Source organism: Harpia harpyja, chromosome 10 (genome assembly GCF_026419915.1).
Source record: "Harpia harpyja isolate bHarHar1 chromosome 10, bHarHar1 primary haplotype, whole genome shotgun sequence".
In the NCBI taxonomy this organism is placed as follows: domain Eukaryota; kingdom Metazoa; phylum Chordata; class Aves; order Accipitriformes; family Accipitridae; genus Harpia; species Harpia harpyja.
The window spans coordinates 26,055,388-26,080,506 of NC_068949.1; the positions used below are offsets into that span (position 1 = coordinate 26,055,388).

The 25,119-nt window shown below is 40.9% G+C and overlaps 2 protein-coding genes across 4 annotated transcripts in view; one reads left to right on the forward strand and one right to left on the reverse strand.

Annotated features, from left to right (window-relative positions):
- Positions 1 to 25,119, forward strand: part of WDFY4 (WDFY family member 4) — a 147,233-nt gene that overhangs the window by 111,770 nt on the left and 10,344 nt on the right. For all 3 annotated transcript variants that reach the window (XM_052798548.1, XM_052798550.1, XM_052798549.1), the window contains exons 48-57: positions 3,772 to 3,814; positions 4,622 to 4,741; positions 5,314 to 5,431; positions 6,136 to 6,245; positions 11,519 to 11,672; positions 13,274 to 13,365; positions 19,653 to 19,865; positions 20,406 to 20,550; positions 21,424 to 21,581; positions 23,295 to 23,453. In XM_052798548.1, the coding sequence (XP_052654508.1) occupies positions 3,772 to 3,814; positions 4,622 to 4,741; positions 5,314 to 5,431; positions 6,136 to 6,245; positions 11,519 to 11,672; positions 13,274 to 13,365; positions 19,653 to 19,865; positions 20,406 to 20,550; positions 21,424 to 21,581; positions 23,295 to 23,453 (1,312 nt within the window). The remainder of the gene's footprint in view (positions 1 to 3,771; positions 3,815 to 4,621; positions 4,742 to 5,313; positions 5,432 to 6,135; positions 6,246 to 11,518; positions 11,673 to 13,273; positions 13,366 to 19,652; positions 19,866 to 20,405; positions 20,551 to 21,423; positions 21,582 to 23,294; positions 23,454 to 25,119) is intronic.
- Positions 1 to 25,119, reverse strand: part of LOC128146791 (V-set and transmembrane domain-containing protein 4-like) — a 94,981-nt gene that overhangs the window by 9,039 nt on the left and 60,823 nt on the right. The gene's annotated exons all lie outside the window — the stretch shown is intronic.

The window sequence follows — 25,119 nt, forward strand, 5'->3', positions numbered from 1 at the left end:
TGTCATTCCTTTGTCTGGTTTAAGCCTGTGAACAGGTGCAAACAGTGTTCCGTAAATGAGGGAGATTCCTTTCTCCCTCCCTAGCCCTTTCAAGACATCCTACTTCAAGGACCCCTATTTTAATATTAAACTTATTCATAAATTTTGTATTATATTTCTATTCTTTGAGCACAGAGTAAGAATCCCCAGAAGGTAGACTGGTACAATCAAACAAGGAGGATGCTGTACCTTTATTCTAAAGTAGTCTAACCTAACACTTTTCTGAGTTTGAGAGACACTTGATTGTTTCACAGGGAAAGCTGGCATTCCTTTTGGCATCTTCTTTCCTCTTTTAATAGTAGGACTTGGACCGAGGTTGTGGCTTACTGGGAAGGGGATTTTCCTTACAATATTCTTGGTAATTGCAAAGATTCTTTAGGAAAAGCAGTTTTAGGAGAGCCTTGGCGCTGTTTTGCAGACTTAAGAAGTCTGGAGGATGGAAGACAAAAAGAAAATGAAAGCAGCTTTGTAAAGTTTAAGAACCCATTAAGTTTATTGGAATTTTTGTATTCATTTCAGTGGGGGCAAAATCTTATCCTTTGAGATTATCTCATCTGCAATGAATCTCCAAATGGGTTGAGGTCCACCTGTCTCTAGCAAATGGAGAGCACTGGCTATCACAAGAGTGAGATCATAGTCTGATGTTAATGGAAGAGGGATTAATAAATCACTTTTGTATAGTGTAGCCAAAGGTGGATCATCATTAGTATACATCATGCTTAGATTCTGCCATGGCTAGTGCCCTACCAATACCTTATAGATTTAGATATAGATAGATGTGTAGGTACTTCTCTTGACTTCACATAACTTCACCCCCTCTTGAAGTTTAGTTATTTATAAAGCACTTCTACTGTTTCTTTTTCAAACCAGCCTTTGATTATTTATTTATTTTTAAATGCACTTACTGCAGTTGGATAGCTGCAGTTGATCTACTTTGAGCTTTTGCTGTGCTGGCTAGAGAGGTGTTGGCTGGAGGAATGCTGATTGATTACCAAGGAGAAGGGAGGAACAGGCTTGAGCTGCCTGTAATGCGATTCTTGTTCTGAGCCCCTGCAAGTCAACAAGGGAGAATGCAGAATTCCAGATCTCTGGGGACTTGGAGGCAGCATCCTGCCTGGTCCCCCAAAACCCAGAAGGATGGCTCTTACAGGGGAGTGACTACATTTAGCCTTGCATATTTTCATGACGTGGTGAACTTATTGACCTCTTTGAGTTATATAGCAGCTTTCAAAGTCAGCAGAGAGGATTGTTTTGACCCTTGTAGAGTCCTTATTAGCTGTTAGGGCTTGTGACAAGCAAAGCAAGAGTTCCACTAGAGGGTCATGGCACTCACAAGTCAACATATGTATATTTGCATAACATATACACAGACTGGCCCAGTTTAGTCCTGTGTATAGTATTTTATAAAGCTCCCACTTTAAATGTTGGAGGACTGATGGATTGAGCAGGTTTGTACATTACATGATCCCCTGCTTTCTAACTCAGCCATAAATCCAAAATAGACCTGGGCAGTTTTAGTGAGTGAGCCTGCCCCTTTGGAAAGGGAAGAACCTAACTTGATCCCTCTGTGACAAATACCCTAATCCAACCACACTTCAAATAATGCCAGGCATCCTGATCCTGTTCCGTCCCTTTGAGATACTCTCTCTGAGTTCCGAATGTCTGTTGGAGACCTTACAAAGGCCAGTGGGGCAAAACTCTGTGAAATCTACATATAGTGCAAGAGGGCTGAATTGTAAAGGGTAAGTGCTCATGATAACCCTTTTCTACTTTAGAATTCCTACATCCTTGAGCCACATGTGGCTCAAACTGGGAGTGGAAAGCCACCATAACTCTACTCTAGTCAATGGACTTTCTTCTGATTTACATTGTGTAAACTAGACCATCATATAATCAATTCATTCTTTTAGGACAAAGAGTGAAGATCCTATTTTCCCATATCAGAAATGAACTACACCTTTTTGTGTTGCCTGATTTCTATAAACATAGCCTATCATTGTTAGGTTTCATATGCTTAGCAGGAGAACTAAACAAAGCTTGAGAGTTGTAGACCATGTGCTAGAACTGGGCCTGGGTTTCATGTTTGTTCATGGTATAGGTCATTACTTAGGCTATGCAAAATCCTTCCCTCAGATACACGCTTTTCTCTGAAAAGAGTGCCTAAGCAAGCAATAAAATACTGTGTTGAGTAAACCATAGTGTTTTTCCTTTATGTACACTATTAACTGGTCCAGGAGCGAATAGGCAGTAAAATAATGATTCATAATCATGAGAGGTAGTTTACAAGAATTTAATACTGCAAATTCAATAAAACTGTAATGATCATAGACAGTTCTGGTGTTTTATTTAGATCTCTGAGGCTGCTTTAAGCCTAGCTTTGTGGATTTCTAGTGTGATCCAATACAGAGCACAAGAGTGCAAAATAGCAGCTAGTTATTACTGTAGCAGTTTTATAATCTATGGCTGAACTGATTTCCTTACTCTTCGGGAAGTTAGTAGTCCTGTCTCTGACCTGGCACCTTAGGATTAAAGTTGTACACTCAAAGGGAAAAGCATCTCCTACTACAGTTATATCATATCATATCAGTAACCCTGTTTACTTTGGCAGATTGAAAGTTTCTTTAATCCAGAAGCTGTCACTTGTCTGAGTTTGGTCTCTAGGAATTGACAAGAGCAAGTCCATGGCCTTCAGATACTGAGACACCTTCTAGTTCAGTGTAGTTGAAATGTGACTTTAGTTTGCTCAGAACCTTTGACCCTTTCACATTTTCAAGTCAATTACCCTGTTTAGAATCTGCCTTCAGCTGATTTGTTTCTTATTTAAAGTTTCAGAAAAAGTTGCATTTTGAGAACAAAGTGGAAAAACCATATTTAGTCTATTACTTAAAAAAAAAATCATAAAAATGGCAACCCACTTTTTAAGGACTACATTAGATTCAAAGTGCTTTGTGCAAAAATATCATCTTTGATATGGAGACCAAGACACCTCTGTTTTCAAGTCAGTGTTTTCAGAATGCTTCAGAAAAGCATAAGCCTTTGAGAACAAGGCTTCAGAATAGAAACAGACAGCCTTAATGGTACCTGTCACTAGCACTCTAGCTCAACAATGGGATGAGACCGGGAGCACAGACTGATTAGCGGTGTGGCTTAGCTTGGAACAGCTGAGGAGGTTGCTGTCCCCAGCTGTCCATCTGCCTCTACTGCAGGGGCATCTTCCCTGCCTGTGAGTCAGCTTCTGAATTCTTGCAGTTTACCGTATGGCACCACCATGGCAGTTTGCAGCAATTTCTTAAGGCAAACAGAATCCATCCTTAGCACCACCACCCTACTTCCTTCTTTTTTCTTTATTAAATGTCATACTTTAAGTGGCACTTCATTCAGGAGAAGACTGGCAAGTAGCTTAGGGAAAGTCAGCGTGTCATAGGGAGAGTGACTGACAGTGATAAATTCATCAGCCATCTGAAGCTAGGCCATCCCTGTTCACCAGGCAGAGCCTTCAGTCCTAATGAAAGCAGTAATGAAATTTGTATTGTGCTGCACTAACCTAACTGATGACACTCTGATTTTTTAATTACTTGGTCAATCATGAAAATTCAACGTTCTTCTAGTCTTGGTGTTCTCTCATTTCTGCGGGATGAGAACAGGGGGTACAGGGAGCACAGATGTTAAGGTGTTGACTTTCTTTTATTGTTCTGAAGCAGGCCATTTCAATCAAATGTTTGTTCCATACAGGAAACACTCAGGAGGGGAAAAGACAATGCTCCAGAAGTGGCAGGTAAGCTAAATCTTGGCTTCACCTGGTTAAGCGAAGAATTTCAGCACCTGTCTGTGTGTCTGCACACAGATATGTGTGTGTGTAGGTATGTACTTCAAGGCCTAAGCTGTTCTCTTGCTGCTGAAGGTACGGTTATTCTCAAGAGGAGCAGAGTATTTACATCTGGTTATTGCAGAGGTTTTGCTCCTCCTGCTGTGAAACATATGGTGCTACTGTCCGGCAGATTAAGTGTGATTTTATGCACATTTTTAAACTGAGACCAAAGAGAGCCACCCAGCTGAATGACTGTTCACAGATCACCTGTCCATCTAAATCAATGCACCTCTCATTTTCCCAGAAGTTTTGCTTAGCCGAGAGATGCATTTACTTCCCTGTACCCCTGATCTTGGTGACCTAAGACACATTGAAGAAATCTATACCTTCTTGTTTATATGTAGCACTTTGTGCAGCCTTTTCTGTACAGGCAGTTGTCCAGGATTTTCCAATATACAGATTGCATGCATTTGGCTCCCTTTTAAATTGGGAAAAGGTGCTCTGTTATGCAAATACAGCATAAAAGCACTGCATGATTATAGACAAATGCAAATGGCCTGTCTGAAGAAGAGCCAGAATGAAGAAAGATTCTGTTGAATGGGTTGTGGTATAAGAGATATTGTGCTGATCTGAATGGCAATGGATGATTGATTACACTATTTATAATTCTTGTCCTGGTGGACCTGGGAACCACAGGGCTCTGAGAGTGCCTTTGAGGCACTGTTTTCAGGGGTGGAGTTAGGAGATTTTAATGCTTGTTTCCTTTCCCGGCAGAAAAGGGAGATTAGCAATTTTGATTACCTCATGTACCTGAACACATTGGCTGGCCGCAGCTACAATGATTACATGCAGTATCCTGTGTTTCCATGGGTCCTCGCTGACTATCACTCAGAGGTCAGTGCTCGCTGCAGCATTCTGTACTTTCTACAATAGCAACCATACAAAGGTTTGTTGAATGATGCCATTGAAGAAAAGGGGTCTAGACCACGGGTTCAAAATTTGAGATAGTTTATTTGAACTGTACTGATTCTTTATAGATTAGCCTTATCTTCAAATCAGCACACTGAGGATAATGTTCTGTCTCAGAAAGGTGGATGAACATCTGTTAAATACATCCCTAGTTAAGGGCAGGCTGCATCAGCTCAGCAGATAGTCAGGGGCAGGCTTCTCTGGCCCCTGACAAAGAGGTTTGGACAGAAAAGTCTTGAGAGCAATTTGCAACCTGCCAGGTCCTTTATTTGTGAAGATCCTTGTACATGCTATCCTTTCAGTGGCACATGCTGCCACTCTCTTTTCAAGTCCAATCCCAGTTCTGGAGATGGGTATTTTAGTACTGAATCTGTGACCTTCTTGTAGAGGTGAAACTTCCAACACAGCCTTGCTGCTATCCAGTGTCACTGAGCTATTCATGATGTCTAAGACTCAGGGATCTAAAAATCTACGTCTTTGCTGGTTTTGCTTTTCAGACTCTAAACCTTACTAATCCTCATACATTTCGGGACCTGTCAAAGCCCATGGGAGCACAGACTGTGGAGAGGAAACGCAAGTTCATCCAGCGCTACAATGAGGTAGAGAAGAGTGAGGGTGAGTGTTTTAGGAGACTAACAGACAGCAGAGGCTTGAGTCCCCTCAGGCCTTTGGGGATTCTGGTGAATCCCTTGGAAAATGTCACCCAAAAACTTTCCGGAGCTGTGGCTAAGGGAAGCACCATGCCAAGGAGGTCCTCTCGCTTCTGGATACAAACTAGTTGAGGATTCAAAGAGAAATTACTCCTGTAAGCACTGCCTTACGTGCCTTGTACTGCTGCATTCTTTTTTCTTCCCTTGAGCAGGAAGAGATGCTACAGCAAAAAGCAATGTTCTCTAGAAAAGACTGCGCTGTTAGCTAAGCTGCACACATTAGTCTTGTTTGTTAGCTAAGCTGCATGTAGAAGGCTGCTGTACACAGCTTAGCTAACAGCTACTTTAAGAAAAGGAAACAGAACATTGAGGCTGTTGACCTCTGGAGATCAAGACCTTTTTTGGTACTAATGGGGAAAGGGATGGTCTGAAAAGTTAAAGGCCTTATTCTTCAGAAAATGAAATGTGGAAGGAAAAAAACCACCAACATACAGAGATGATAGTAACTGCACATTCAATGCAAATATGCAAGGTGTGCTTTTGCTCACAGATCCTTGAACACATCTGCTTTAAAGATGCTTCCTATTTAGTTGTGCTGCGGTAACTGGACGCTATGGGCTTGAAATGATGATATTTTGCACTGGAATCTGATTTGTGTTCAATTTCCAGGAGACCTGTCAGCCCAGTGCCATTACTGTACTCACTATTCATCAGCAATTATAGTGGCATCTTACCTGGTCCGAATGGAGCCATTTACCCAGACCTTCTGTTCTCTGCAGGTAAGGGGGCAAGATAGCTTCCCTCCTACACCTCGTTATGAACCATGTAGCACATTATAGTGGCTGTGTAATGAAGGGGGATTAATTCTTTTGACATTTTCTGTATACTCTATGTGGACTCTGGACTCACTGAAGGCTATATGCTATGTCTATTGAATTCGGTGAAAACATCTTAATGGCAGCATGATTGATGCCTGATGATCTTGTTTTTTTCTGAGGGAGAAGGATTATTTAGTTTTGGTCCTGTGATGCATTTTGTGAGAGCTGAGGCATGTAAACACCTAGACAATGTTTCACTATCTGTCTGAACATAAGCTTCTGACTTTGGGACAGATGAGACTTTCATGGTAGGTATTCTAAGCCCAGGTGCCCATACAGTAACATGGCTACAGGCAAGCACTTGCAGCTGGCTATGGTGGCATAAAGAGCATTCCTGGGCCAAATGAGGATGCACAGGTTCTGGTGGGTGGGAAACGATAGGGATCATGGGATCAGCTCCCAGAAGGAGAAGTGGGTGAGACTACATCCAGTGCTCCAGAAGGAGTATTTTGTTTTAGCTTGTTCTAAACTTGACACTGTTTTATGGTGCCAAAAGCACTCACCATGGAATTGAATTTCATGGAAACTGAACTTTGTGCTTACCTTGCCCAGCTGGTCAGCATACAGGGACACCAAATTTCCTGACTGCCCTCTTCAGCAGGCAGTTGGTGATGCACAAGCCCAGACACTTGGGCTGTAGCAGGGTCTGCTAGGAGGACAGGTCCTCAAAAGTGTATTTTTTAAGGAGTGTCTTGCTGAAATCTGCCTATTGTTATAAAGCAATGTGAGGGAGACTGCGAGGCCAGAATATTCGACACTCAGAGACTGCTGTATGTGTGCTGAGGGCTGGCCATGCCTCCTGCAGCTTTCCAAGTGCTTTGCTGTTGTGCTGGTCTTTTTTCTTTTTCTTTTTCTATTTTTTTTTTCAAATGAACTAATACAAATAAAGCTCTGTGCTAATTAAGTAATAAGCCCTATGATATCAGCTGTTACCAGCAGTAGCTGATGGGTTAGTGAACCACCTGAGGCAATGGTTACCATCGCACTCTGTGAGCCATATGTTAGCTGCAGTCATGAATGACTGTGGAGCAGTTGTTTCTTGTTGTAAACAACAAAGGCTGCTGCATCACACTGGCACACTTTTCATGCATAACAAGTTCCCAGTCTGAGTAGCTGCTTTGCAGCTCTGTTAAAGTGTGATTAGCAGGTAAACAGCATTTTTGTGGGGATAGTTATCTTCATAGGCTGCTGAGATCTGAAGCACTCAAAATTTTGTCTGGGTGTGGATCCACTGAAACTGTTGAACTTCTTCCATTCTCATTCCTTTGCTCTTATGTTGCTGCATGTTCAGCTGAGGTCATCGCTGTCATTTTCCCCAGGTGACTAGTCTTATAGTGGCTTAGGAATTGCTCTGAGATGCAGTCAGGCAAACAGCAGACCTGAGAACTGTATGATCAAATCAAGAGGAGGTTGGAAAAGGAGTACTCCCAAACTTAAGACCTTGGAAGGGTGCTGAGTTGGGAGCTGTGAAAGCTTCTCAGCATCTTAAAAAGTGGAAAAGCTATGCTTATAACTGCAAATTGCCACTCTGAATGTACATGACAAGGAGATGCAACAACTTAGGTGCACCCCTTGTGAAAAATTGATGTTGGCATAACATCCTGTTTCTCAAGTCGAAGAATTGATTTGCACCTGACTACAGAAGAAGGCAGTGAGGAAGCATTGCCTTTAGTAAGGGAACTGTACAGGAGTTTACAAAACCTTATTATTTCACATTTTATTTAAGTGTATGGAGATCTGACTCTGGAGAAAAGTGTGTATGTGCTTTGCATATTGTACTGGAATGGATGAAAAACTGGGTCATCAGACAGGTGTTGCATGGTACCTTCCACTTCACCTTAGTCAAGTACCTCCTGGATTTCCTTTCAGGAATTTTCTTAGCACCATGAAAAAGCAGCAAAGGTTTCTGTGTTTAGTGTCTTCACTGGAAACTCAGTTTAGGATCCCATGCCCTCAATGATTAGTGAGACTTGCTTTTGATTCAACTCAGCTTTTATCCCCTTTTATTCTTATCCCACTGTTGCATTTCAGCTAGCAGGCTGATCTTCTTTCCTGGCATTTACGTCTCAAAGGTACTTATAGAGAATACGGTTCTTACTCTTCATTGTGTCACTGACTCTTCAGCAGTCATTTAAGCACTGTCTGCAGGTAATTACTTCTTAGCGTCTCTGGGTATGTGGTAAGTCTTTGCACCTTCACGAGCATCTCTTACAAACACTTTGAGGTCTTTGGGTTTAAAGCACTACCAAGGATCACTGATACTTAGTTTTATAAACATGGGAAGTTCTAACTTCTCTCTAGAGACCACTTTTGACTAGTTTCTTTGTATATACCCTGCTGAACTGTAGTTTTAAAAAGCAAATTTTTCCAGTATTCCTGATGACAGTGTAAGGCTTCTACTGAAAGGAAATAAAACAGAGACTTACTGTGTCTAGCTATAGAAAAGCCGTAAGAGTTCATGTTGACTTGCAATCCAAAGGCATAAAGCAATTCTTGATTCTCTTTTTCCCTTTCAGTGCAGTTTTTGCATTCATAGAGAGAGAAAACTCATTAATTCTGATATAAATATATGCAAATAAATTTATTAATATAGGAAATGGGAAAATCAGTTATTGCTTCCTTTATAAATAATACAGGCTTAAGTTTTAAAGATATTACTTTTGCCTAAAATGAATTAGACAGCCAGGGAAAAAATCACATTTTTTCGTGGTGGTAATATCTTTAACCAGATTTGTCGCGCTAACAGCATTTCCTATGTATATATTATTTTTATTTAATACAGGTAATCTTTTTATTACAAATCATATTGTTTCTCAGGAGATTACCATCAGCTCTCATAAAAGCTGCAAAAAAAGATGAAAAAGCATCAATCACCACCAGACACAGCACACTGTGTGCAGATTAAATATACAAAGCCCTTTAATAAGCTTCAATGAGATACTTGTTAGCTGTTGATTTATTTATAGCCCTTCTTCTACTCTGTTTTAATTTCAATTTGAATTTGACTCCAAGGGTCCCTGCCTAATAATGATCAAGAACAAGATGACCTTGTGCATCAGATTAACTCCAGCTAGGCTTACTCATGTGATTAGCCACTTTTTCATTCAGTCCCTTGAGTGGGTGAGGGAAGGATTCACAACTGTCAGCGGTATAACGAAGAAGGACAAGGAGATAAAGCAGAACTATGCTGTCATTTAGAGATGAGGCTGGACCAAAAGCCTGGTCAGAATTGACTTCAGGGGAAACAGGGGTCTTTCCATCTGGAATATGTGTTGGCTTTTGGTGGGAGTCTATCTCAAAGGACAAGCAAAGAGATGTGGCTTCAGAACTTAGGGTTTATTGACTTCTGTGTTTTGATAGCTTATCCATGAGGGTAGTTTCTCCCTAACAAAAGATATGGCAAAAGTTATTTTTTTACTTGCAGTTCCCAGTCTTAGCAGAGTTTATAGATCCAAAGGAGTTGCATCATAAGTGAGCAGGTACTCGGCGGGTCAAAAGGGCTGTGGTTCTTACCATCAGAAACCAATGTGGGAACTGCTGCTCAGGGTTCATCTGGTCCATGGGAGTGGGATCCCACCCTTACAGCATGAGGATGCTTAGATGTTATTTTTCTATTTAATAGATTGCAAGTCAAAGCTTCAGCTGACTGTTATTGTGCAGAAGGGCAGCATCCTCCTCATCTGGCACATGCAGCAGTCTACAGGCAGAGAGAAAACTAACCAAAAGCTATCAAGTTTTCGCAAGAGGTCAGCCATAGACAGAACCTGACTGCATCTCATATTCATTAACAGACTGACTCTTGCACCGCCTCTGGGTTTTAGTGTCTTCACTCTGCAAACCCGCTGGCTTATTCTTTTTGCCTAGTGAAGCAGCTTTGAAGATTGAATGGTTGAGGATGAGCAATCATTCATACATTTTCACTGCACTGCAGAACTATTTAAAGATACTTGTTCTATCTCTGATAATCTCTCTTGAGCCCTGACAGTGGGATGTAGTGTTATGTCCCATGACATATAATCCAAATTAATTAACCCCAATGAGAAATGCCTATATTAGCCTGGGAGCATGCTGCAGCTGGACAGCTATACTGTTGCCAGCACCTGAACTAGGTAGTGAGAAACAATTTGGTTCTGTCACTTTATACAGTTAAAAAGTTAGCTTTCTTCTGAAACAGCTTGTTTTTTTCTGACAAACTCATTCAGATGATCTCCAAAACCTGATTTCTATTTGGTTATTTCCATTATTGTAGAAATTTTATGTTAAAATAAATCCTTTCATGCTCAATGTAGGGATCCCTATGTAAAGGTGAACCCAGATTTTCACAAATGCATACAGTATCTGAAATCCCATTAGAAAATCCTGTATGAAATATGGTTTCAATGCAAGGCATATACCCTTCATTGAGTGAGTGATTTATTTATGGTTGTTTATGGTGGGGTTTTTTTTCTTTTTTCTTGAGGCCTTAGTTCAGGATGATGTCCTGGGCTACTAAGGCTGCTTTTGTCTAGTGTTTGACTCTCATTAAACTAAACATGTTCAAATGCTCTCAGGATGTGATGTAGTTTGTTTCTCCTTCCTTACACACCAGTTAACCTTGGGACCCAGACATTCTTCCTTTCTTCCCCTCTTTATGCTGTCCCTCCTTCCCATAAGGAATGAACACTCCCTGCAGGCTCCTGCCCACTGGGCCTTTCCTGTTTGCCTGGATCTGATGAATGTTATTTCAGTGGTACCCCCCCTTCCCCAAAGGTTCTTCTCAGGAGAATTGCACATAAGATTGTTCACGACTATTTGGGTCACAACTGAAGTGAAAACACTGAAGTTGTGTCCACTGCTTGCAAATCACTTTGGTATGAAAGGAATGAATTGCCTTCAGAACCATTAATAATGGGTATGCCGATATTCTCAAGCTGCACATGATCATTTCTGCTTGCCTCTGTGTTACTGCAAGCTATGCTAAGTCTCCAAGCTTTATGGTATTCTCAACTACATATCTACAAATCAGGACTAAGTTAGCCCCTAATATAATATCACAGTAAATCGAGCTGGGACAGATCTTGAGATATCAAACATGTGATAAGGTGGTTATTGCAGAATTGGCTAAGATTCTGCATCTGCTTTTTATTTAACAGAATATTCACACTGCAGTCTTTTTGTCTGTCTCCATTTCACAGGGCGGGAGTTTTGATGTTGCAGACAGGATGTTTCACAGTGTAAAGAGCACGTGGGAATCAGCATCAAGGGACAACATGAGTGATGTCAGGGAACTCATCCCTGAATTCTTCTACTTGCCAGAGTTCCTAACTAATGCAAATAACTTTGAACTTGGTAAGTTCTGGAAGGGACTTCAGTGCTCTCCTTCCACTCCTCAGCACCCTGCCAAGGGAAAAGATCCAGATCACATGTTGAGAACTGGTCCCTGGACTATGCAGACTGTTGAGGCTTTCTAGTGATGAGAGATCAATTTTTGTTAAAATACAGCTACAAGAATACAAGCTTCTGATACCTGAATGATATCGGAAGAACCAAGTTTTCAGCTCAGAAGGGATTGTAGTTCCTATTAGTTACTGTGCAAAGGAACTACACATTTTGTCAGACAAAGGAGGATTTTGATATAAGCAGTCTAGTTGGCTGCTTTTGAAAATCTGGTCTGTATAATCACATCTTTGTGGCTATGAACAATATATTAATTTGACTTTTGGAGACAGATCAGTTGTTTAAATGGTGTTGGTAAAAGGTGTTATTTTAAATCTCATGTCTCTGGTGATTAAAGTTGCCAAATGTTCTCACTATCATCTTGAAAGGTTCTGCACAATTCACATGAACTTCATATATTGTCCCTGGCCTCAAGCAGCATCATAATCCCTTCTGAATGTACACTTTCTCTAGACCTTTCTGCATCAGTGATGGAGGGTCAGAGAGAATCCAGAAAAACTAGTATTCAGAAATAGGCGTGGCAGTCCTGATTCACTTCACTTTACAGGAAATTCATTGCATTTGCAATGCAGAGCTGCTTTCTGTAGTGGACACAGGTCGGTTAACAGTTAAGGCAGAGGAGAAACACCTTAAGAATCATCCTAAATTGCTGATAGCAAAGGCAACTTAATCCATGGTATTGAGGTCTAGCTATAATTGTATTTAAGATCTCAGTGAAATGAGACATGCTAAGAAAAGAGCAGAATGGGGAAAAGATGTTAGAAGATTGTGAAAAGATAAGAAAGAATTGGGTTAGTTTCATCCTGAGAGGAGGCCAAGAAACAGAGCCTGGCTGAAATCAAGATCCAGAGACTGACCTGAGTGGAATTAAGTGGAGGGACCTAAAAAAGACACAAGAATCTTGCCAATGAAGAGCAAATATACAGGAAGATTTTACAATAGGCAAAGCCAAGAAATGAATTTGTTCACCACTACGCTGTAAGGAAACTTACAGTCCCAGACCTGAGCCTCAACTTAGATTTTAATTCATCCAGTTACGCAACACTGTGCTCTGATTTAAGAACATATGCTCACCTTCTGAAAGGAATCAGATTGCAAAGGACTTGAGAACAAAATCCCTCTCAGTGGCTGCTTTAGTAGGAATATCTGGCAGTTAGGCCCAGAGGATTATGTATAAAAAGAGTTGTGCCAACAGGTTTGTCTTGTCTAAGTTTGCAGTCTGTGCTAAAACGGTTTGTGCTGAGGACATGCATATTTTTACTGCATTAGTGACAGTTACTAGAACATCTTCTCAGTGCTTTATCACTGGATGAGAAATCCCAGGAGAAATTGGTTCTGCAGTGTTCTATGAAGCTATACTTGATGTAGAACCTGAAACTGCATCTGTGAAAATCACACCTCAATTTCCTTTGAATTCAGTGTTTTGGAAAAGCTGTTCCTATTTGCAGTGTGTGTGATTCTTGGTTTTATTTCTCCTTTTGTAATTCCTGCAGGCTGCATGCAGGATGGAACAGTGCTGGGAGATGTGCAGCTTCCTCCTTGGGCAGATGGGGACCCCCATAAATTCATTCTCCTGCACAGACAGGTCAGTGAATATCAAGATTTGTGACAAAATGCTGAACTGGGTCCCACTGAGAATGAAACTCTGAAGACCAGAGTCACAAACCAAAATGTTAGATACAAATGCATGTCACCTTTGCAGAGTTCATGTGGGTTCTGAACTTTGCATGTCTACTTGTCTGCCTAACAATTCACCCTGAATCAAGGCCAGCTTTCCAGACCAAGTGAGGTTTGTATCTAGGTCCATGGCATGGACCTATCAGCCCATAAATATATGTGACCATAACCTAATGCATGCACGTGGCATTTATATGCATACAGTTCCATGTTGTTGCTAACCAGCTGTGTGTTTATTTAAACTATCTACCTCCACCTCTGAGTCACGCCAGGACTACAATTGCTTTTTTATTTGGGGTGGGGGAACGTAATGTGATTTCCTGCCTTTAATGGAGTCAGCCTTGGCGATTTGAAAGCAAATAGCTTTAAGGTCCTGAGACTTACTACAATTAGTGCTATCTATTAATAGTTAGAAAGTCTTAACTTCTGTATGATGTTGCCTGTTATGTAGCAGTGAGTGCAAAGGCAATTCTGTATGAGGGTTGTTGCACTGAACACAGACTTTGCAACAGAATATCTTGGTGCAGGTCTCTCTTTTTATTAGAGCTAAAAAGGTAATGGGCTGTACTATAGTGCCCCTGCATTACCTCATGAGATTTCTTTTGGCAAAAGGAGTCAATCTGTATTTGTGAGTGTGTGCAGATTGTTGCTATGTATAAGAAGCGTGATGATTATATGTTAGCATTGGTGGGACTAAACAAATAGCCCATGATCTTCAAGGCATTGCATCATCCTAGTTTGTTATGTGTACCTTCAGTTTCTGCCTCAGTGGGTTTTCTCACCTCTCCTATGCTATGCAGGTCCTGCCCTTGGGGGTTCAGCTTTCATTCTCTATAATCTCTCTAGGTGATTGTATCCAAACCTGTGGATACAACCATCTTCTCTATTTTGATATCTCCAGATAAGCCTTTCCTCAGCTGACCTCTCCAAATGCTGATTTAAATCCTGTCTCTGACCTCCTTACTGACTGAATTTTTTGTTCGTGTTTTGAAAAACCAGTCTCATACTCTTGTCTTATAAATATTCTTTTCTCCACTGTTTCTTAACTATTGACAGCAACCACCATGCTCCCATTAACTTACCATTACTTTCATGTCCCTTGCTTTGTACTTCTGTGCTGCATTCAGAGTCCATACTTTTTGTGATTGTCCATACTACTAAATCATTTACGTGCTTTTCATGGGCATTCTCTTGAACATTCATCTCATTCTTTCTGATGTGCTGATACCTTGTTTCAAGTCAGTACAGAGACAAATGGAAGTGTACCATCTTCATTGTCTGGTATTGCATACAAATCTCCTTCCCCATGCCCTTATATTTTGAATTTCTGTATGGCTCCACTCCTCATACCTAAAGTGTCTCTCCTTTCCCTCTTGAGACTCTACGCATGTGATTTATTTGTTCTGGCCTCTTCTTACATCTCCTTTGCCCTGCAGCCACCTGGGTGCTGTCAGTAATCTAGCCTTAGGCCCATGTTTGGCAATGCCATTTTTATCCATGTTTAAAAAACAAACAAAAAAATACTTTATAAGCTGATCTATGGGCTGTGAATCCATCCTGAAGAAATTTTTCTTCTATTAAACCAGTTTGAAGAGAACAGGCTCCTGGTAGTGTGCATCATCTGCATATCTTGTGAAGAATTAATTGTTGTTAAAACTTTATATTCCAAAGACAAGTCAGTGCTTTGTAGCACCTGCATCCCATGCTGTGTCTATAGGTTCCTGATGCTGCAAACACTTTTGCTTGTGAATAACTCTGAGAGTGAGCCTGTTCAACTCTGGATTCATTCACATGTGCTTAGATTACTCTTGTGAGTGAACATGGATGTGATCTGAGCCCGTACTTGCCTACTTTTTTGTGCAGTAGTCCTACCTTTGTTTCTTTTTTAGGGGTGTTGAGCATATAGTGAGATATTTCATTTTTTGGTTTAATTAAGAGGCTTTCTTTAGCCTCTATTGTGAATTTATGACTTGAACACTTCACTTCAAATCTGTGTCAGAACAGTAATGCCAAAAAATATTTAAAAGTTGTTAGATTTCTATCTTGCTACTTTACCTATTTTGAAATTGATAACTTTCATATACACTTATTAAAAATGTTATTTTCAATCATTTTGAAAATGTGATTGAAAGTAGTCATGTACCACTTTTTGCCCCAGAATCCTGCCTCAATACATAAAAGCTTGTGAATTAATGATATTCCAAGTCATGTGGTGTGGAAAATAGCTGCTTACTATTATTAGCAGGTCTCAAGTGTCTCCATGCCTAGTAGCTTGACTCAATGGTGTGCTGCCACACAGTTTCGTAACCTAAGCCAGTACATTGAATTTACAGCATATTCAGTGACTAATCAGGCCCTTTACAGAAGCTACGTTAATCTTCTTGTTCTTTGTTTTACCTTGTATTTCTGTGGCAGTTACCTGTATAACTTGGATCACAGCCCAGTATTATTGGGCTGACAAGCACACAGCGAGTAGACCTGCCTGGAAAAAAAGTGTACGGAAAAGCTTTTCACCAGAAAACTAGTCAGGTTGAAATGGGAGTGTGTCAGTAGTAACAAGAAAGTGTCTCAATAAATTATTTCAACTTTCTGTCTTTGTTATCAAAACGATCTTTTCATTGCAATGTTTTATATTAGATTACAGGCTGAACTGAAAATATTTTATTTTATGATGTAGCTGTTATAACTAGTATTGTATTGTATGGTATATAGCTTCATTATTAGTAAGATAAAAGGACGTAGTTTTTCCAAATTTAGAACTGGGTGGGGGGCAGATTTTAATACATGAGAAAACTTGAGATTTGGGCTTTTTGCTCTGATTTGGAAAGAAAACACTATTCAGTGTCTGAATTTCCCCCAGAACCTAGCTTCTATTTTTTCAGTCAAACTCTGTCCCCTGCCTATTTGCAAGCTTGAGGGGATAAGGAGAGAATGTTTTTGCCAAGGAACTGAGATGCAGAGAGATTAAGAGCCATGTTCAGACTGCTTAAGCTCCTGTATATACACAATATTAGGTATTACTGAGTCAGATATCTCTGAAGCTGCCTAGAGAGTGATTTAGAGGCTCAGAGCTCTAGTCACGCTGAAAGGCAGTGGAAGGGAAGAGAGACCTGAGTTTTTGTCAGTGCCTGTAACCACACGATGATACATCTACTATGAGGAAGGAGATCCTTATCTAAGTGTTGTGTGCACTGCAGGCTTGCTACTCAAAGTACAGTCCTTGCTAAAATGAAGAGTTGAGCCTAGGGGGTGCCCAATTCCTTCCCTGGCAGCCACCCACTGCAAATACGTTTTGGCCACTGAGGTCAAACACGCAACAGTTCCCTGGTGTTCCCTAGTGACTCCAGTGAAGACATGGAGGTTTTGGGGCTCTCTGGTTCCTTTCTCTGCTCTATCTCATGCTCCCTCTGTGACCTTCCAAGGTGCTTAGTCTCTGTTCTCTGGTTTACCAAACGTGGGAAAGACAACACTGTCCTTCCCTAACAGAGGTGCTACAGACAGAAATCCATGGATGCCTGAAAGCTGCTGCAATTTTACGCTGATGTTTTTTAAGCAAAAACATAGGTAGAAATGCTGTCTTTTACATTGTGGTTTGTCTGGAGTGGAAAGTACTGAGCTGTGCTCCTTACTGCTTGTGTAATGGTGAGCACTATGAAGGTACTTAGATACAATGGGGAACATCTGCTTTTGCCTTGTACTTTGGAGTAAGGGTGCAGTTTGGAAATGAATCTATCAATCATCCCTGCATGGCATGGTTTTGCTCTCATTGTAGACTGATCTCAGATTGTGTGAACTAGATTTGTTTGGGATTAAATGAAACCAAAAGCTGCACTCCAGTTGTGCACTCCAGATGCTGGTGGCATTCAGCCTGTGGGAGCAGACTAGATCTAGTTTGAAGTAAAGCCCCCACAGTGCACATAATGTGGATACTGGGCCCTCTCTACCATCTGTTCTGTTCTACAGATCTGCTTCCACTGAGCTGCACTAGTTGATAACATTGGCACAGCTGATAAAGCCACACAACTTTTACAAATTAATTCAAATCTCAAATAGGAGCAATTTAGCAAATGAAAGATCATGTTTATAGACTTGTATTCTTAATGATTTGCCAGACCTGATCAGACCTAATGTACAGTCAGTGCAATATTCTATCTCCAACCATGGCTAGTACTAGCTGTTACACAGGAGGGTGCAAGAAATCTTACTGTGGAAAGTTGATTAGCCTGCCTGGGAAAGTTTGTCTAACCCTGAAGTGAAGAGTTAGAGATCTTGAATTCTGAAACATGAGGGTCTCTGTCTCCTCTGAAATCATACACAAGACTGGATGTACTTGTTACTGGTATCATGGTCATTTTTAGGAGCCTTCACAGTGAGTTTGGTGCATTAATCAGATCCAGGTCAACACTGTTCTGAGGTTTGGCTACTGCTTTAAAGAATATGAGAGCAAAGATTTGTTCTTGACATAAAACTCTGATTAGCTCCCTGTTTCATGTTTAATAAGTTAGGAATCTAGTATACTAAAGAAATTTGTTTACTTCCTACTTAGACCACAAGTTCTCCCTTCCTGGCTGGGCTTGTCATAGTGCTCAGTGAAATACTGAGAGGCTGCACAGTTGCAGCTCTGTTGGTTGCTTTGTTTTGCTCTGGCAGTGATGCCAGGCAAAATTTACAGTTTGTAATTCATGGACTAACTGCTTTTATTAATGAGGATGAGTTCTGAGTCTGTTCATAAGTGTTTTCCTGTTGTTTGCAGGGGACAGATTGTATGCCGTACTTGTTCTCTGAGCTGCCCTGTGATCGTTATAGCTGTGGGCAGGGTCATTTAAACCAGCTGCACTGGGCTAACTGTCTGCTCTGTGAAATGAGCCATTGTTCTGGATCCCATTAGCTTGTTTATTTCTGCTGTGTTTTGGGTGGGATGGTCTGCTTGGGAGACCTTTAACTGAGCATCAGGGAGTATTGCACAGTCAAATGATTTGGAGATAGGAAAGTATTTTTAATAATGCTTAACACTGCTGCTTGAATCATTGGGCAAGGCTGTTTGGGAATGCACAAAAATTTGGTGAAGCAGGTGATGGCAGGGGCAGAAGCATTTAGTGAAGCCTCATGGGTAAGGCTGGCTAACCTGGAGATGGGCAAAGGTTCAACTCAGACTTGTTTCTACTGCTTACGAACTTGCTGTCTGGGTCTTCCAAGCACAAGTTTTCCACTATGATTATATTGAGCTTTCTAGGGTGCCCATGTTGGGGTGAATGTATTGCCTTGTAGCATCTCTCCCAGTCTTCTCCAGTAGTGATTTTTTTTTCTGGTCCCATTAATCCACACACCTGTCACTATGGGTGGCAAATCTAATCAAAGTTAACCATTTCAGGGAAAAAAGTTCAGACCCCAAGTTTTTCCAGGATGAGGAAATCTGGTGGTGCGCTGCGAGGGTAACAAAATGTTTGTTGATCAAACCAAGTCAGTCTTGAAGCTTCTGTCATACAGCTGCCTCACTGCACCCCAACTCAGCTATTGCAAAACCCCTTGCCTGTCTTGGCTTGCAGCACCTGTTGCCATTTCGCTACAAGCTCTACATTCTCTTTGCTGTTTCATGGCATGCAGCCTCCCATGCTGTATCCTTCAGACCCAACTTAAAGCCCCTCTTCTAGTCACCTCCCTTTTCAATCTATGTTTATATGTATCTTTTCAAATAACGTCTCTGCTACTCAGTGTGATTCATAACTAAGGCATATTTCTACAAATAGAAATTCACCTGTGGTTTTCCTATAGAGCAAAGTGGTGCTACCAAATGCTAAATGTTTTGCTCATTTAAACCATCTTGTGTCAGTAACAGTGTTGGTGAAGACATGATAACCCAGGCTTTAATGTGTGCTGGAAGCTGGAGGATGTGCTAAGATCTGTGGAGTGCTTGCACTTTGCTTTGTGGAACCTGCCTGTGTTGTCTCTGAGGATATTGCTCCTGGAGTCTATTAAGTCAAGCATGCTGCACTCTGTCCTTCCTTTTCCTGTGGGAATCCACCTTTCATGTCTGTTCACATTTTGTGAGGATGAGCTGAGAATGGTGGCACTGGAGGAACTGAAAGTCTGAAGATTCACTTGTAGAGAATTTAAGTCTCCAGCAGGGATTAGAAGTGGTAATGCATTTGTAATGGATACTCTCTACTGAATTAATTATTTTTCTTTTGGTTTTAGGCACTGGAAAGTGACTATGTCAGTGCACACCTCCATTGCTGGATAGATCTGATTTTTGGCCACAAGCAACAAGGCTCAGCTGCGGTGGAAGCAGTTAACACCTATCACCCTTACTTCTATGGAGACAAGATGGACCTCAACAACATTAAAGATCCTCTGATTAAGAGCACCATCCTGGGTTTTATCAGCAACTTTGGACAGATACCAAAGCAGGTACCACTTTATCATGAGAGTAGAAAGCATAATTTATTTTGATCTTGCAGTATTTCAACAGGAAAGCAAGAATAGAAACTTAAATCAGAGACATTTTCTGGTTTAAATCTGCTGAAAGACAGGCTGTAGACTTCTCCAGATGGTGTACTACATCAGTATGCACCCACACACGTGTGTGATTCCACTTTCTAATCGTGCTGTTCCTGTTGTGTGCCGTACAGCGATGGCATCAAATCTGATTCTGCTCCTTCAGTACAGTCACAAGTAACCACTAGTCTGGGAATGGGTACAGTCAAATAAAAGCAGCTCAAAGTCTCACCTATACTTTTCTCTCTTCTCCTGAATTGCTGGGATTAGCTTCCTATCTCTGTGAGGAAAGGATGTAGTCTGATGAAAATGTAATAAGGGTAAGATTTTATTTTAATGAAGAGGTTCATGTATGGTAGTACTGGAGTTTATGATTAAGGATTTAAACAGATGTCTCTCCTGCATGATCTGGCAAATAGAGATTAATTTTTCAATGCCATTCCTTTGTTCTAGCTCTTCATGAAACCACATCCATCCAGGAATGCCCAAGGGAAAAGTTCAGGAAGAGAAACTGTGCTGTCCTTTCACTCAAGTGGAATTCTTCCTCCTTTTATGAGCAGCCTGCAAAATCTGAAACTCTCACCAGTCACAATAAAAGGTGCTGCAGGGGCTGTGCTCCATTTTCTGAGCTAATAAGTACAGAATTCTTGGATGGAGTGAATCTGCATTTTCAAGAGGACAGAAATAGCCACACAGCTTTGTATGAGTTGGTGCAATCAAGATCCCTTCTGCCAATTGTTATTTGTGTATGTGTGTATTGTGAATGGGCATTGAAAACACTCAAATACTCAGGAGAAATCTTGAAACTTCTGTTGTAGAGTTCAGAACAGATTTTTTTTATAAGACACCTAAATCTTTTCTGTCTTCTACATTCTGGATATGTTAAATTGAAACATAAAGCTCACTGTTTCCCATTCACATTCTCTCTTTTCATATTCAACAGCAAAGTAAATACTGCTTGTCTTTCCCCACTTCTCAATCTTCAAATCTTTTCTTTTTCTTCATCTTTTTCTTGGTCTGCTACTTTTCTTACCATAAAGAAGTCTGGAAATTTCAGTGTATCTACTTTGTCATCCCACAGTGGTGTCCTTTACATCACACATCTTTGTGAGGACAGTGGGCTCCCATAGCTGTACTACAGAGGCTGCTGGTGACATGCCCAGCATCCTCTGTAGTGCATGGCATAAGGCAGTGTGCCAATGAAAAGGAGCTTAATGACACTGCTGTTAAACCCCCTCCTTTGGAGCACATCACTCCCTCTGCATGGATTTATGTGGTCCATTGGAGAAGAGTGTTTCTGCTATTCTGTCTGGAATCTCAGTTGTAGAGTGGATTTCTGTCTGTGGGCCTGGCCACAGCACTGAGCCCAGTTGTGGGACTTGCCAGCCTCACCACACAAGCTGTGCAAGGAGGAAAGTTAACATAAGTGCTCTAAAACCAACAGAATTAAATATGTTCTCTGTCTTGTCAGACTATCCCAAGGGAGCTATTGGGCATATTGTTCATACTGAGAAAGGCATTCTGGCTGTCGAAAAAAATAAAGTTTTGATGCCTCCTCTTTGGAGCAAAACATTCTGCTGGGGATTTGAGGACTTCACCTGCTGCTTTGGCAACTATGGGTCTGAGAAGGTAAATAAGAAAAAGTCTAAGCATTCCAGAAATGAATGATATGGTGTGGTCTTTGGCTAGTTTGGGCACCCATTTCAGAGGCTGTTAGGGAGCTGATTTCAGAGGATGCTGTACAGGACTTTCTCACAGTCAAGCTTCTTGAGGAATCTCAGGTTGGATAGCCCAACAGAGTACAAAGTCATTCTACATGGCTCAAAAATGTGACATTTCCCCTCTAAATTATCTCAAGCTTTCCTTCCAGTGGTTGTGTTGTCCATCAAAATGAAGGAGAAACCCCATTTCACAGGTTGTAAGGACAATACAAGGTCTCCTGGCCACTGATTAGAATTTCCTTGGGCAGAACTTTCTGCTGGAATTAAGATAAGACCATCTGTCAATTCCCCTCTGGCTCCCAAGCTTAGCCGAGTGCATTCATTCAAAATAATAATGTCTTCTGTTCTAGAAAGGTAATACTCTTACTTCTTTGCTGTTAAAAATCAACAGTCTATGTCATCACACTGCTTGTTAGGGCACTTGACAGATCCAGTTTCTTCCTCTACCACAAACACACTGAGTTTTGGGTGTGTTTGGGACAATGTTATGACATGCAAAGACATCTGAGTTAGCTTGGGTACCAGAATAGCAGAATACATCATTCAGCAAGATACTGACTTGGGTGTTTGTACAAGACACATCATTATGTTTTTACAGACATACGCGCATTCAATGGAAGTGAAAAAGCCATGAGATGTGTTTTACTTTCTGCTCACTGTATAAAATTATTGAGAGTTTTCTCCATTGATTTCAATTAAAATCAGTGATTAGCAATTCATAGTGCTGCTGTAGGTATAAATTACTTGTTTTGTCTCTTCAAAAGTCAGGGTGTCACTGAGCCTAATGACACTGAGCATAGTGAGTGTGATTACACAGTCACTGTGAGAAGTAGTTAGGAGTCCAACTTGAGTTCTCTCTGGGTCAACAGTGCCTCTGGACATGAGATTAAAAGAACTTTTTGTCCTCATTGTGAATAGGTAAATGTTTGTTCTGTCTGTGGTACGGTTTTTGTAGCTGTGCTGTCCAGCTCCACCAGAATCTTTAGCACCATAGTGTTGTCTCCGTGGTGTGGGAGAGAGCTAATGTAGAATGTGAGCAGAAGGATGTTTATATTGTAACTGTAGCAAAGTGTAATAGACCTGACCTTGGTTTAGACTGGTTTGGGTGCTGCTAACAGAGCCGTTGGCACAGAATGGAATTTAGTGCTTTGGCTTTTGTCTTTTCAATCCAAGTAAGAGGAGGTTTGCAGAGCCTGGCGCTAACTCTGTTAGCAGTGGCCATCACAGCCTGAGCTTTTTTAATCTACAGTGAATGTTTGCATTCTGTCACTATACAGTGGCAGAATGAGCTTGCCTTAAGTTATGTAGGAAGTCTGCGACACAAGAGGGATTGGGACTCAGGTCTCCTAAGACTTAAGACACTGACCTTTGCCCAGCCTTCCTGCTTGGCCCCTGGAGGATGGCACAGCTGCATGCAGCCACAGCCGCGTGCAGACACAGCCTTTGCATGTACATGTTATGCAGCTGTGCTGTGAGCACAGAGAGTGGTTAAGGTGAGCTTTTCTTACCTGGATTTAAAGAAATGGAGGTTCGGTTCTGAAAATTGAATCTACCATTTGGTATTAACAAATGCATGGTATTGCCAGATGAGCATTTGACTTAAAGCTGCTTTCTTGCACAGAACGTGACTACATTTGAGTGCATGGCAGACTGGGGAAAGTGCCTCTGCGCTGTGTGTCCTTCAGCAACTACCATAATCACATCTGGAACAAGCTCGGTTGTGTGTGTTTGGGAACTTTCCTTGGTCAAGGACAAAGTGAAATGCCTAAACTTGAGACAGGTCAGTACTGTGGCTCTTTTGCTATAGAAACTTAATGAAAATTAAAAGATCAGTTTCTTTCGCTCAGATGACTGGCAGAAGTAACATCTTTGGGTGAATGAAGAAGGGAGAAAAAACCGAATAATCATCAGTATCATGTGACAGCCTGTTGTCAGGTCAGGAGCTGATAATATGCCTTAAACTCACAGCTTATAGTTATAAACTCTGCTTGGTTGGGTTTTTTTTTTTTTTCACATTTGGTAGAATTTCCAAAGTTTATCACAATCAAAGAAACAGTGAAGATAAAGCATATGCTCTTCTTACTTGAAGTGCAGCCAACCCTTGGATTATTTTCAAAAACCAGTATCACCTGGAGATGCTTATAGTTCTTTTAGGGCTGCTACAGCAATGGATAGGATATCCAAAACACCCTGAGAACTTAGCTGATGGAGATGAAGGCTCAGCTAGGCAAAGTTCTCGATTCTTTTCTCTCAACCTAAATTCAGAACATAAAAGGTTTATCTGTCACTCCATGAGGTAGGGATGCATTCAATAAGAATGATATAGTTTGTGTCCTCATTGTTCAAAGTCCTTTAGTGGTTGTTGATTTGGAGCTCATCTATAGTCATCAAACAGCTGTATAAATACTATTTCATTTACAAAAGTGAATTCTCATTCAAGATTCGTGTGGTTCAGCTGTGGTGAGTTCTCAACTTTACAAGTAAAGCTAGAGTACATCTCTATCATATCTGAAAGGCAGCATGGGACCCTTTCCCCCTAAGAAAGCAAGAGACAGAAAATGCTCTGCTACTTTTAGGCAAACTAATAAAGGGTTCACTGATCAGCAAGGTCTCCAAGTGTTAGAAGCTTCTTCTGTTCATTTGCTCTGGAGGAATATTCAGATGATATTTCAGTGCTTTCCATACCCTGAGCCAAAACATTTTATTTGTCATTAATTGATGTGAAAACTTCAATGTCTGTTGGGATGCTAGAGAAGTATTTAGATCTTCATTTATCTGAAATTCTTGTATGTTGAAATTAGGGGGGAAACTGTGTTTAGAGCAGTCTCTCTTCTGTGGTTTATGATGTTTCCTGCTTGAGAAGCCAGAAATATTAGACAAGATCTTCAGTGATGACCTTTTAATCCAGCTGGTTATTATTTCAAACCAGGACATGGACATAGAAATGGAAGAAATAGCAGTAGAGAAAAGCATAAGCATTAATCTTCATCAACATCAAAATTATACCAGTCAGGGGGTCAGTTTAAGTTTCAGGCAACTGTTTGAAGAGGCTGTCTTTTTTTCTCCAATATAATGTCTTTCTCTTTAACAATCTAAAATCCGCTTTGCTGATGTGTTCCACTGTGATTAATCTGGTATTAGCCAAAGTCCACAAAGTGGCATGAGATCATGCAATGACCAATTCTGTATTTTTTCCTTCTCTTTGCTAGCAGAGGCTTTTTTTTGATGACTGTCTGGCATAGATGTAAATTTAAACTACAGTTCTAAATGTCTTCCAGTGAATTACTTGCTACTTTCATGTAATTCACTGTTTCATGGTGGCTGCTTTTTCTGCTGAACAAAAAAATTGTATCATCTTTCCTGAGAGTGAGCTTTGCTTAAGTAAAGCTGATGTGCTATAAAGTGGATGCTATTCACTTACCAGCTGTCTCGTGGGACTGACACAT